The sequence below is a fragment of the Anopheles darlingi genome, chromosome 2, assembly GCF_943734745.1.
Source record: "Anopheles darlingi chromosome 2, idAnoDarlMG_H_01, whole genome shotgun sequence".
Lineage (NCBI taxonomy): Eukaryota > Metazoa > Arthropoda > Insecta > Diptera > Culicidae > Anopheles > Anopheles darlingi.
In genome coordinates, this window is record NC_064874.1 from 15,984,861 (window position 1) to 15,999,593 (window position 14,733).

Below are 14,733 nucleotides of genomic sequence, written 5' to 3' on the forward strand. Positions count from 1 at the left end.
GCAAATATCAGAACCTCAGTAGCCACCGTTCTTCGTTGCTTCTTCACTTTACGCGCGAAACACATTTAATCTATTTGCAGTGTACAGGACGCTCTGCCCGGCAAATGGTTATTTATCTCGATCTGTTGGAATATTGTTTTACCTTCCCTCGCTCCCCCCCCTCCCCTGGCGGTTCCCCCTGGTGAACGATGTGCATTATGAAAAGCGTGAACTCCGGCTTTTTCCGGGAAAAGCTCGATTCCAGGATGAAGCCTCTCAGCGCTATCGCGTACAAATTACCATCGAGCACGGTTCCCTTTTCGTGCGCGCGCGTGTGTGTGTGTGTGTGTGGTCATGGGGATGGCTAATTGGTGGCCATTTCTTCTAGGAATGGTATCCACTCATCGCAAGCGAAAGGTCCTTACCTAAAACCGCCCTCATCACCGGGGGGTTTGCATTGGTCCTGAGGTGGGTGTGTTTTTGGGGAGACCCTTTCAGACTCTGCAATATCATGAATTTCCCCGGCCGAGCGGCGAATATTTCATTTCAATTTCGTGTCGAGTATCTTATGCCGGGGGTTCGCTATGACGCCGCCGCACACCACAGCATCCGGAAGCGATGATGGAACATGATAAGTGTTTTCCGGAAAATGTATTGCTCCGTTGCACGATGGTTCGGGTGCAAGCAGCACAGCGAGCACAGCCTGGCCGATGGTGCAGACGGCCCTTTATGTATAGATAACGTGGGTTTCACTTGACAGCGCTACTACTACTACTACTACCACTACTGCCGAGCTGCATAGAGAGCGACCAACGTAGAGACATTTTGCGTTTGGGAATCACGAAACACGACCGGCGGGTATGCGAGATTAGTTTTCAAACAGAGACATAGAATGCACTAATGGAATTGATACGAAAAAGAAAAAACATGTAACAGATGTAACATTTTAAGCAGGATTTTTTTGTGATATATTATGTTATTTGAGTAAAATGAATAACAGTTATCTGCATGTAAGAACATAAAACAGTTGAAAAGTTAGTGCATATGGTACATAAAACATCGCAAAATGCATACAAATGGAAAGAAAAACGGTATAAAAACCCACGAAAACGCTGTGGAAAACCACAAAAAAAAACGAAACAAAAATTCAGTTTTGTTGGTCCATTCGCAAAACAAATTACGCGATATTTCTCCACTAATTGAACTAAAAACTTTTCCATTAAAATGCCACTGCCCCTTTCCCAGAGAGCTTCACAAATGTTTCCTCGAATTTATAGATCCAAAAGCAGCGGGCCCCAAAACGGTCCGGGTGAGCAAGCAGGTCATCGGGCAACAAAAAAAAACCAGATCCGATAACTTCGTTTGGCTCGATTCCAATGCGTCTAACTTTTCGACTTCACATCTCAATTATTTGAATTCTCTGCCCTTCTCCTCGAGCGGCGACAGCATCCTTTCCGCGAAAGCCAATCAAGAGAATTGTTTTTCCGCTGCAGCATCAGTGGCCCCAGCAGCAGTAACAGTAGCAGTTGTAGTGTTTCTTTGATAAAACAAATACGTGACAGCTGCTTCAACAGCGCTCCAGCATGCGCTGCCCGTTTCCGATACTTTGTTTTTTTTTTGTCGGGTGACGATGCAGAGGGTGTACCTCCCCGGAACCGTTGACAAACAGAGTATCGTTACAGTCCTTCAGATCGCTCGTTACAATCTATCAACGCTTCCGGCATTGTGTGTGTTTCTTTTTGTTGCTTGGCTGGTTGCTGCTGCTGCTGCTGCTACGCGTTACCGTTTCTGTTGTTTTCGTGCAACATCTAGCAGCACCCGATACATCCGAGTGTTTGGAAAACCCACCCCGCACGTTTTTTGTTTAGTTTTCTCATGCTGCAATTGAATCATCGGTCCGAGTTAGCGAATTGTGTGTAGGAGTGCACATTGTTCTGTGCTTTCTCTCTCTCTCCACAGTTACATACGAATTGTTCCGTTGATGATTTTCATTCAACGACCAACAGTTCGCACTGTTAGATGATGCTGGGGTCTGTGGAAAAGTGAAACAGTGAACTCACACAGTACACATTGGAAAACCCGGGCGGCTTTGATGGCGCGGTCCTTTTACATCTATTCTACAAAACTAACGGATGGCAGATTCATTTGACATCGCTATTCATCGCAAGGGTTACGTTTTGAGGGTAAATATTTTTCTTTCAAAATCACTTCCAATGCTTGCTGTGATTTCAGGGAGCAAAGCATTTCATGGAGCAGCGTTAGCATGGAGTCCTACTGCACTACAGCATATCCAAGTAGCCGTGCTCGGCGGCATGGATGAGCACCTTCGTGAGCCGCTCGTTGACCGGTGCTCCACCGGCGACCAGATAGATATCGCGGAACCCTGGCGCTGTGATGTCCGTGTGGAAGTGATGCACAATCTGCTGCACCTCGGACTCGCTCGACAGCATGCAGGGTAGAAATTTGATGGCTATTACCGCTCCGTAGATGAAATATTGTGCCAGATGTCGTTTCATCGCTTCGTAGCTAAACACGCATGTGGATGCGAGGGTATAGAGGAGAGTGACGTTAGTGACGCGCCTGGTGGTCTTTGCCCTGCCGCGGTACGTACCTATAAGGTAACAGACGACTATCGTCCGGTTGAAGGTGTGTGAAGGCACAGACACAGCGGACGAGTTCGCGATGGTAGGCCGTAAGTACCTGTTCCCAGCCACCATCAGTCCACGCTTCCGGTGGCATATTCATGTACATGAAAAACGATAGATCGAGCGCCGGCGAACCGTATCGATTCTCCTGGAAGTCCAGTAACATCACATCCTGCGGACTACCGTTCTCATATCGGAACAGCACGTTGTTGCGGTTATAGTCACCGTGCAGAATGACGGAGTACGTATCATCCCGCGCAAGGCAGCGTTGCATCAGTTCCGATGGGTTCGTACCGTATTTGTGCTCCAGGAGAGCGATCTTCACACGAACTTCATCACTAACCTCGGCGAGTGAGGCCGGATTGGTGTGCAGATAGCGGAACAACCGTTCGAACACCACCTTAAAGACGATGTCGTAGCTTTGGAAGAAGATTGCTCCGTCCTGGATGAAGTCGAGCGGAATGATGCGGTTCACGAGTGACCATAGCCGGTCCGGCTGGCCACCGATACGGAGGGCGTAGGAGCAGGCATGAAGTTGGGCCACTTTGCGCGCCATCAGCTCTAGGTGGGGTCGGTCAAGGTTAAGTCGCGGGCCCGGTACGAACCCACTCGACGCAACGTCCTGCATGGCTAGGAACGTTTCTTCTTGATCGCTGTACGCCGGATAGCGTGCACCGGACTCGGCAAAGTAGATCCGGGGACAGAGAGTGGTGAGATCGATCGGCGCTCCGCTGTCACGCACCAGCTGCTCGAACGTTGGCAGAACGTGCGAATAGACATTGATTTCGTTGGGGAAGAGGACCAGTCCGAGGGACTTCTGGCGGAAATCGTCATCTCCTTTCATGACCTTCACCATCAGTGTTAGTGTTTTGGGCGATCTAGCAGACGTGTGAAGAGGTGTCGCTATAGTAACGCTCCAACGGAAGGCAAATATTATTTGTAGGCTAATTGTCGTTACCTTGTGCGCTTGTGTTCGAGTTCGAGCGATAGCCGATGAATCACCGACATGAACCCATCCAGTCCCTGTGGAGTGGTGAGGGTGCAACTGTCCTCACCCTTCCGTAGACGATAGTCTTGCAGATCCACATTCTGGCGTAGAATCTTGTCCACCAACTCCGTCATTAGAAACTTCACTTTTCGCTCGTGATCCATCCTATCGGTGCGAGTGTTATGTTTGCCGGCACGTTAGAAACTGTTCGTCATCGTCGGAGTTGGGAGTTAATTGAGTCGCGAGTTAGAATCACTACACACACCGTTAGCCGGTGCCGCTGTTTTGCGCTAACAACCACTTGTAAAGAGCTGTGCGGTCAATATTTGAATTCGGTGCGGCGTTTGTAGACAATCTTATCGTGGGTGAGTGAGAGGGAAGACCATGGACATGCCACGAGTTGCCACCAGTAGCATCCAACCAGATTGGTTGTTGTTATCTGCGTGTGACGATGGTGACCGTGAACGTGATTGTGAATGTGCGGCTTGAATGTGTGCGAGTGTTAATTGAGAACCATGAGAAGCATGAATTGGGGGTTTATTTTCGTCAACAAACGATGAATGAATATGCGTTGGTATGAGAGAGAAAGAGAGAGAGAGTTGGTGCGACAGTTAATGATAAAGTAAATAGAATGTGGCGTTCGTTTGAACATCAGATCGGGGTGTTTTTTACTAGAATTACAGCCAACACTGACTTTTAAATTGACTAGCATCAATTCACAGCTCATCAAGTCTAATAAAAAAAAAAGTGTTGTGTTGCGAGCCAGTGTTTGTATTCAGAAAAAACAACAACAGGATTTAATGGCAAACAAACGGTAGAAGTTTTTCCGACTTACACATTCTTTTGCGGAGAACAATAAAAAATTACATCCAATGTGGCTGCCGAATACTGATTTTAGTTTTTAATCGATTCTAGCCAAACCACAACCCATAACATTTACTTGAAATGGTAATCTTCAATATGGTTTATATGGCGATAATTGGCTGATCATTATACAATATACGACACGAACAAATACTCTGTATATTGCTTCTATTCAAACAATGTTCATAATCCAGCCAGAAACGACACTTAAAACAACCATCCTAATAATAAAATAATGAAACTTAACCATTGTGCATTGTGCAAACACCCTTAATTACTTCCCTAACGAAAAATGATCCTTCCATTGTGATAACAAAGCTCACTACCCCGTCCTCCCCAGCGACTGTGTTTGATTACAGTGGTTGATACGATCATGTTGAACATGTCACCGAACACAATCATCCCATCTGGTGGGGGGGCGTAATATAGTGTCATGACACTGACGAAGGGGAGGTACATTAACGCTGTCCGTAACGTAACGAAGTTGCACTACTTTGTCTAATTGCGAAAAGCAACCATTACATGGCGCATCATTCGGTTCGGAAGTCGAATGGCACTCCACGAGCGCGGGCACATCACCGCCGCATCAACATCAATGTCCCTCCCAGCCCCGTTCCTTCCATTAGCACAACTGCATGCCAGAGTGCAATTTGCACTTCACAAAAAGGAAGCGTCAAAACGGAAAGAAAGAAAAGCAGAAGAGTGCAACACACTTGGCGACGAGGTGTGTGTGTGTGTGTGTGTGTGGCGCCAAACTTTTTGTCCTTCGCTGTTGGCTAACCGGTTGGTCCTGTGACAGACAAATAACATGACGATAATGAAACTAATTAAATTGTCGTAAAACTTAGCCATAAAGCCGTCAAGGAAAGCGAAACTTTCCTCGGCCTCCGTCTCACGTGCGCTCGTGTGGTTTAAGCCGCGTTCGTTTGCGCTTCTCCGGTCGAAAACTCGAGCCAGTAAATTCATTAAACACAGCATAGCACATTCTCCTCCTACCTCGCTGTTCGAGGACGACGACGAACACATGCAGCTCCTGACAATCGCAATCAAATTACGTTAAATCCTTTCGGAATCACTGAACAGTATTGTTTTGGGGGGGGACTGAGAAAGGTGGCTGCGCACTCTCATGGCGCCACACGGTACGCCAGCTGGCTGGCTGGCTGGTTGCGTGCGTTGCGTTGTAAGGAGCCCGAACTTTCCCATTCAATTATGGGATAAGTGTTGCGCTGTCGCTGGCAGCCAGGGAAGAGAAGAGCGTCGAGTGGCTTCGGAGGATCGCAGCTGAGGAGTTTTTCGGATGACACTGTCTCCGGACGTACGTACGTGTGTGTGAGAGAGAGAGTTTCAAAAACTTTGAGCTCGAAAATTCAACGACGAACGAACGAACGAACGAAACCGCCCGGGAAGAGTGAGCAGTGAGCAGTGAAATGGCAGTGGCAATTGCGGATGTGCGGAATCACTTTCTCCATTTCCCGGGGACCGGAGCACCACCGGATCTTCCCATCCCATCCCCTTGCACATAGCGTGGCACCAGTTATCGTCAAGCATCGTCAACAATTTCCGGATTGTAGTTGAAAATCAGGTTAAGCGAGTTCGGTGTTGGGCGGTGCCGAGGGGGCACGCGCGTTGCCAGCAACTTTTGAAGCATTCCTGTCCTTTTTCCGCTCCGGACGGTACCCTGACGGTCCTGGTGGTGGTTCGTGTGACTGGAAGAACACACACACACACCCGCACAAGCGGTCTTAACAAGCGGCTTCCTTGTTTGCGCATTGTTTCCAGCTAACCGGAACCCAATCCAGGTGGAAAGGATAATATACATACCCCGGCACACACAACGGGAGAGGGTGGATGGGATTCGCGCAAGCAAACTAACACATCCCGTTGCCAACACACACTCCGCCACCACCGCCATTCCTGTAGACTATACGCCCTGAAGACGCCGTCGATCAGTCGTGCGGAAGATCCCGGTGGTGTTGGGGCACCTCACCTTTCCCCCATGCCAATGTCTCGTGGGAATGCTATCAGAACGACGCGACTTAACGTGTGTAGCAAGGTGGAAAGTTTTTGCTAAAAGAAATTCAAATCCACATCAACTTCCACCGTAGTCATTATGATAATAACAACGATAGCAATAACACATTTTGCGCGCTCACAATCGCCGCCGCCCTACAACAACGTCTCCGAAGTCTAGTTAGGTCTTCTTCGGGACCTTCGTCCGGGAGCAATGGTGCGTTCATGTTGCTCCTGCGATGAACAGCGCTGTTCCCACGCTTGAGGCTGTGGGGGGCAAAATTCAATTCCACATGAGGCTTAGGCGTCGACCGGGAACGAACGATGCTTCGGGATGGCCTCCATCAACTCGATTTGTCTGAAGCAGCAGCGGGCTTGAGTGGCGCTTAGTGGTTGGTATGGTGCAGCTAGTCCTAGTAGCCTCGACATACAGCCATCTTCGATCGTTAATGAGCAGCGCCACTAAATCCAGCTCAGACTGCTTATGCGGTTATTGTCGAGGGTTCGTTACTTGAGCTTGACATTTGCTCGACTGAACCGGAAACCGGTGAACATTGTTTTTAAACATTTATTTGATTTGTTGCTTATGTTTAACTTCAATTAGTGGCTTGGTTTTTCAACAATTTCATTCATTCATTCAACAATTGCCATAGAAAATGGCTTCCATTGTGCATGGGGTATTAAAATGTATGTTTGCGTGTGCGTGAGTGTGTTTTTCCTTTTTTGGAAGGATTTGCACGGGCATTAGAAGATTAACAAAAGCGCCGCTACTGTTCGCATTCATTTAGGTGCGCCCCTCACCGCCCTTCCCTCCGTTCTCACTCTGGTGAACCAACATGAAAAGCCATTGCTCCATACCACCCACGGCATGTCCATGCCGTTTCCATATCCGTTTGTATTGTACTTCTATGCATTGCCGCCTGGTGCCTGCCAACAACATTATTGCTTTCCCTGCCTCCGCTCCCTGCCTCGCCATCCACTGCCGCGGTTCTTTATTCACTCGGACTTGGTCGGAATGTTTGCTTACTTTTATGGGTTTGTTTGCAGTTCACGCAAATGGAAAAAAACAAGTAAAAAGCAACCTGCCGCTGCCGCTGCCGCTGCCGCTGCCGCTGCCGCTGCCGCTGCCGCTGCCGCTGCCACTGCCGCTACTCTGGTATGAATGTACTCCCCCCCCGCCGGTGGGTCGTCGCGTGGCCCCAGGATGATTGGCCTCGAGTGAAGCACAACACAAAATCCCAAAAGGAATCCGATAATCGAGAGCTTAGTCAGCTGGATTCGACACGGGATGGTATTTGGAGAAGATCTTTGCCGTTCGCTCAACGATTTTTCGAATGCTTTTTCATTTGTTCCTACCACCCACTGAGTCACGCTCCACCCCCCCTTATTGTACTCGCGTTTTCTCCCCGCTTCTTTCCACAGGTAAATACAAACCAGCAGACGGCTCGTTGCTTCATAAATGTTGTATTAAATAAAAATAAGTGATGTATTGATCCGTGTACAGTCCCCCCCGCCGGGGGTAGGGATGCGCAGAGGAATCTTGCACTGATCCTCGGTCTTCCTCAATCCGGACCTGATTGAACGGGGGCGCCCCACGAGACAGAACCTAGAGTAGGAATCCGTAAAGGCACGTAAGCACGTTGCGTTGGTCGCTTCCGTGAACACAATTGATGCTGTGATGATTGCCTCCGTTGGATCGGAATGAAAATCGGAAAATGGTGAGCAAACAATGGCCCCCCCCCACCCCAACACCCCTTTCAGACATACCACCACCAAGGCACAGCAGAGTCAGTCAGTAGGAACATTGCTTAACGAGTTGTTCGCCGGAGAATGCAGAACTCAGACATCTCAGCCGAAGGGAACCACACTCCCGGCAACTCCGAAGAACACGAAAATTGGATGCTAACGGTTATGGTGGTCGCTTTAGTCGCTTCGATAAATCCCCCACGGCCAGCACGAAACTGCCCCGCGGGGCGAAAGAAATGGCGATCGACTGAACTGAACGGTCCGCAGGTCCGCAGTGATAATGATAACGGGTTTGTCTGGCCGTCAAGGAGGGGGGGCGGAGTAGCCAGAAACTGCACACGCCATCATTAGTCCCCGGGAGTGTGGTCAGCTCGCCGACGTCCGTTGCAGTCGGTTGCAGCCATTCCGACGGAAAGTTTATCGTTTTCAGGGCGAGAGAGAGAGAGACGCTCTTTCTCATCTTTATCCATGCCCCGACGGAGCAGCAATCTGTTGGCGCATCGAGAATCGCGTATCGTGTGTGTGTGTGTGTGTGTGAGGCCTCACGCGAGAGCGCCTTCCGATGTTCGATTCCCGCCGGGTCCAATCATATTAAGTTACAGTTTATGATCGCTGAGGGCACAAGGGGTGCACTACTACCACAAGCACTTAATACTGTTGCTGCTGTTCACTCGAATGGAATAATTTCGAGACAATTTTACCGTCTAGACGACAGCTGGAATCCGTTTGCTGCCGGAATACTCGTGGTCCTGGCGTGTGGTGTGTGTGTGTGTGGCATTCCCTGATGCGCCCTCGGGGATTGACACTAGACCAGACTATCTGCAGCGGCACTATCGCTGGTTCTGGTCGTGTGGTGGTCCTGCGGTAGTTGTTTGTGGTTGACATTTGGCCTTCTCCTTCGCAAGACCATCTACTCTTTTTCTCCTTCTTCTGCTTCTGCTTCCGGTTTGGCTTTTGGTGGACAAACAATTTATGATCCATTTATGAATCGATGTCACCGCACGGACAGGTACGGCAGCCGCCATTGCGCGTGTTACTCCCGTGGTCGAGAGGATAAATGATAAAGTTTGAGCTCCCGATGAACCCGATGGCGTGTGGCCAGCCGCCCGGGTGCCAAAAGGTGCCAAAGGTGTGCTCCAAAAAGGCTCCCTGCTTCCCGGAATCTCCGGGGCCGTTTCAGCCTTTTTTCCACCTGTTTTCTTACGTCCTCGCTTGTGGCCAGATTGGTAAAACTTGGACGAAATCGATTGACTTTGGTGGCACCATACCTGGTCTGGTGGGTGTGATGAGGATGAGGATGAGGAGGAGGAGGAAAAAAACTTTCTCGATTGGCTTCCTTAGTGTCGAGTTGTGTTTTGACGCCAAAGTTGGATCGGAAAGTGCTGAAGAGAGGGAGAGAGGGAGAGAAGGGAGGGGGGGGCCATCGCCAGGTGCACGCGATCACCGCAAACACCAAGACCAAGACCGCGAATGCTTGCTCGTAACCGAGTAGTTCGAGTTGTCGAGAACATGGTGTAATGTTGAGCCAAACACAAAAACCGAAAAGCGCATTACCGGTCGAAGCGAACCCCCCAACCCGACACGAGACGTTTGTGGTTTGTACTCTGTGTGTGCATGTGTGTGTGTGTGTGTTTCCCGGGTAACTTTGATCGCGTCGCGACGCCATCCTAGACCGCCTACTGTTGCTGTTGCCGTTGCTGTGTGGGGCTGGCATGCTTCGGCAAAGGTTAGGTTCACTATTTATGGCCGCAGCATTAGTAGGTTACGATTGCGATCGCTTATTGTTCCGTTATTGGGCCACAGGCTCGAGCACGGCCATTGTGTAGGTCGGTGTCGGGAACTTTAAGGGGCCCGTGCGCGCGCGCGCGCGCGCGTCTTGCGGTCACCGAGTGTAAACCGAGGAAGGAAGTCCGGGAGACGGTGGGAGAGACAGCATTTACATTTCAAGGCGAGGAGGTTCTCCGGTTAAATGGCTAAAGTTTCACGGCACGTTCCCATTCAATATGTAGCGGTTCGTTTACCGACGGGCGTACCGAGTAAGCTGTTTCGAGCGTTGCTGAACGAGAAGAAGTTTAGGGAATGGTTTCGGGTGCCAAACCATGAGCATGGCCATGGCTCAGGTGTCTGGTGTGCGGTGTGGTGCGGTGTACTTTTAGGGAATTTGAATACTGCTCCCCTTAAATGGTTAATGTCTGGCATGTGAGCGAACGTTTAATGTGGCGTTCCGATCGTTCTGAGTAGTAGTCGACACCATGTTCGATGCTCGTTACTTGCCCGCCAGTAGTAGTAACCGTAAGACCTAACTGTTCTCTTTCTGTCTCTCGGTTGATCATTTTACAGTCTACAACTGAGACGTCTCTGGTATTAGCGAGAGTGTAAGGTATCAGTGACCTCGTTGGAGGAATGCTGAGTATTAGAACCATTCCCACAGGAGACGACGATGCCTTTTTGTCTCCGAAACAGTTAAATGGCTTTTTTTTCTCTCAAATCTGCATAAGTGGTTTCTTACTATTCGCCTCGCAGTTCATTGCCTCAAAATGTTGCTCATTGTGCCAGTGAAAAGCCAAATATTGAAAAAAAAGTTGTCTAGATAGATATTGGGTTAGTTTGTTGGATGGAACGGTAGTTCAAAGGCTTATTCACACAAGGTGGTCACAGGTCCACAATTCCTTGTTCACAGGTCCACAATTGCATTATGGTAATTACTTGTTCCTTTGCTCCTTCTGAGTCTGATGGCATCTGAATCGAAATCGAATCTGAATTTCGAGCACTTTCTATCGATTTATTTGAAGATTTTTTACACAATTTCAACGAACTGTTCTAAGCAACATTTAATATTGTTTGAAAAATTGTTGAAATAGTGTGGGGATACTCAGGGTATCCATCAAAAACATCCTCGCCTCGCCAGCCGTGCGGTACTCGACTTTAAACCTGCGGCTCCTAGATCGATCCATACTCTGTATTCTCGTCAAAATTGCATCATTTGCAAAAAGGCCATCCATCAACAGCACACCTCAAAACTATCCCAGTAGGCCCAGTAAATTTCCTCTGGACGGCTTCTGCAGAGCCACCGATCGAACAGGCGGTGGGGGGCCACGAACTTGAAACTTTAACCCTTAAGCCTCCCACGAGGCATTAAGACTTATCTAATTAGCAAAACGGAACAAGCAGCAGCAGCAGCAGCAGCAGTAGCAGTAGTAGAGCTCATCCACTTCCTTAACCTCAATGCCTACCCGCAGCAGTCCCGAGGTTGGACCATGGACTCCGGTTGAGCTCGAACACGCGCGCGCACGCCAACAGAACACAGATCCCGAACCGTGTGGTTTGGAGAGTTTTCGGTTCGGCAAAGTTTTCCACTCCGTCGCTCCGATTGACCCCGGGTACGAATGCATGTGTGTGTGTGTTTGTGCGACGGCGATATAGACCCCACATTTCACTCCCCAAAAACAGGCAGCAAAACCTTTCCCATGTCAGAAGGTCATGGCGTGTGCGTGGCCGGCAACCAGGGATCCCACAATCGTTTATGGTACGCTGGAGATCTTGGGGTGTACATATTGGGCCGCCACTGTCCATCCCTCTCACCCCGGCCTACGCCAGCAACTTTTGCACTTTACGATTGTCTGCTGGCGACGGATGGACGAGACGAGGCCAGGCCACGGACCAGGGAGCTGTTTGGTCCATTTCTCGCTCGCAGAAACACGCTCGTTATGATCCCTCCCAGCCGGCTCATTACCGCACAACTTTATAAACAAACGATTAGCTACCGGGAACATTTGGGGGGAACAAGACGCCACGGCCACGCATACGGCCTTTTCCTCGGGGATGGAAGCGAATGGGGCTTCCATCCAATTCTGGCCGGCCACAATAAGATCCCGGAATGGTTGTTCACAAAAGTTGGTTCACTGCGGAAGACTCTACTGTTACTCTTCCACTTCACCTCCTTCACCCAAGGTTTTTAGAGTACGGATAGCTAGATAGCAACCGAGGTTCCGGGAGTTCGCTATGGAACGGAAATTTGCTTACAATTTGCCAAATCGAATCCCAGCTTCCGAGCACCTCGGGAACAAATCCTCGGCGGAGTGATACCAACTTTTCCGCTGGCACTGCAGATGATTAAAATATTGGAATAAACATAGAGAGAGAGCGAGAGAAAGAGAGCGGATCAGAAGTTCAGGGCTACCCGGGACTGCGGGTGTATAAAAATACGATCCACTTCTTTCGCTTTCTCCCCTTCCCCCGTATCCCATCCCTCTTCCACGACTTCTTCTACTTGGTAGGAGCTGTGCCAAGCGAAGAAAATGTTCTTCCCTAACGAGTGGAAATGTTGTCAGTCGTCTATGATGACATGCGGCACACTGGGACACAATCTTTATATGCCAACCGGTTCTCCTGGCCCGTCGCTACACGTTCACCAACACACATCACACAGGGAGGGATAAATTGAAAAACTATAACAAGAGCCTCGGTTCCTTCGGCATCGCCGAGACATCGAGTAAGTTTTCATCCGATCAGTCGAATTCCGAAGCGGGCGTGTCGGTTATGTCGCAAGGAGCGAAGGAAGGAAGGAAGGGACGTCACTGAACCGAAAGTGAGTTGAGTTGAGTGCTTACGTTGGGGATTTTCCTTACCCTTCTCCTTATCCTTCCTTACCACCCTCTTTTTCGCTCCTCTTCTGATCGTGGCCGCGTCATTGATATGGCGGATATGGCAGAATAATAACCGTCAAGGGATCCTGAGTGGAGCCGTCCTGGGGCAATAACTCGTTTTTTGTTCTTGCTTACGGATGCTACGGACGGGGGGTGCCGGTGGACCGGTGAAGAGAAACTTTTTGCCCGTCAGGGCAGGGCCTTATGAGGTCTCTGGCGGACTCTAGCAACTGTTGCATCTTTTGTCATTTCGTTGCTTATGATGTCGCTTCGCTTCGAATAGTTTAAGAGGTTTTATTTTGTTTGTAAGGATTATAGGCAGCTAGGTGCAGCAAGGAGCGCTACAAGGCAATGGGACATTTTTTGCGAACAAGAGAAACTACTGTCAATAAGTAGCAGGTGCGCAATTTTTGAAGAAATTTTTATTGAACCAAAAGGTTGACAAAAGCATGTATATTATTTATTAAATACAGGCCATGTTGCCACAAATGTGAGCTGTTTTTTGAATATATCAAGCTCGTAACGATTAGAAATGCTGAAGATGTGCAACAGAGCATATAACTTATAACGTATGCAAAACATCATTGGTCAGACAAATAAATGCACAAGGAATATGGTTTTCACATTTGTAGCAGTTGTATGCTATTGCCCGAATATTTAGGACCCGTCCTGTTACTTAGTGAGTGGTTGTGGTTATGATTTTAGCAACAGTATGTAGACCAAAAAAAACTCTTTTAAATCTGCTGAGCGTTCACCATTATGAATACTTATTTTTATTCATTTGTAATACTTATTTTGGTAAGTGTTGGTAAGCGTTACATCAGCGACTGTACATTTATTATATACAGCAATAGAGTCGTGCAACATATCCTGTTTTAACGCGTGAATCAATATGAGAAGCAATCATATACATCAAGCACGTGCCCCTCGTTTGAGATTTGATTGTTCAGAGCAAAGCTTTCAACAGTTTAGGTGTACAAATCGCGGTTAGAGGAAATTTCAGAGTGATATGATATTGCCGATTCGTGTTAATACATCAGCACATTCCGCCTATACCACGGATCTAGTTCCGTTTCATTGTTTTTGCCGAATAGATATGGTATTTGCTTTCCAAAACACAAAATCCGTATAAGGTATATACGAAAATCAATATTTAAACATTGCCAGAAACATTTACTGGATGATTTTAGTGTTGCATCAACGATGAAATGCCAGGAAACAGATTATTGCCCGGTTCATTGGAAGCGATGGTGTTAGTTCTAGTGCAATATCAACTGAGAAGCGTTTCAATAACCGAAACTAGCCTTTATATACGAACGCCACAAGGCAACAAACGGTGCCATTTTTCTCGGAAATTTGTTTCCAAAAAACCATCCGAAGCAATCTGGTCGTGCTGAGAATCCGGCTCCGACTCACTTGCAGCCGGAAACCGGATCCACTTCACGGATCCGGTCAGTGCGAATGCACAATGTGTTGGTACAAATTAATGGATCCAGCGTGGACAGCGTCGTCGTCCTGGCATCCGGAGTGGCAACGCGCTGCATCGAACTAAAAGACTCTTTCTTCAAATGGTATGCAAACGAGACAGTGGGAGCAAGCATAAAAAGGCAACGTGGAAAAGGCACTTATTGCATTGGCCAGCGGGCCCGTGCACCGGGAATGGCAACAAATGGATTGCTGTCGTGTTGCGTTGCGACAAAACGTCGTTGTTTTTGGGGACGGGCGAGAACCGGTGAAAGAGGATGCGGGGGTTTCAGTTGCCTGGACACACCATATTTTCGTCGAGCGCATTGCAAACAATTTAAATATTGATAGCATAATCTACCCGTTTTTGTGCGCGCGTTTATGTCACGCA

The 14,733-nt window shown here is 48.6% G+C and overlaps 1 protein-coding gene across 1 annotated transcript; it reads right to left on the reverse strand.

Annotated features, from left to right (window-relative positions):
* Positions 1-1,140: 1,140 nt before the first annotated feature.
* Positions 1,141-3,826, reverse strand: LOC125951000 (uncharacterized). The gene is made up of 3 exons (XM_049679476.1): positions 3,583-3,826; positions 2,591-3,502; positions 1,141-2,505 (listed from the first exon to the last, which is right to left on the reverse strand). Exons 1-3 carry the CDS (start codon positions 3,774-3,776, stop codon positions 2,259-2,261), a joined length of 1,353 nt encoding a protein of 450 aa, XP_049535433.1. The 5' UTR covers positions 3,777-3,826; the 3' UTR covers positions 1,141-2,258.
* Between the last annotated feature and the right edge of the window lie 10,907 nt (positions 3,827-14,733).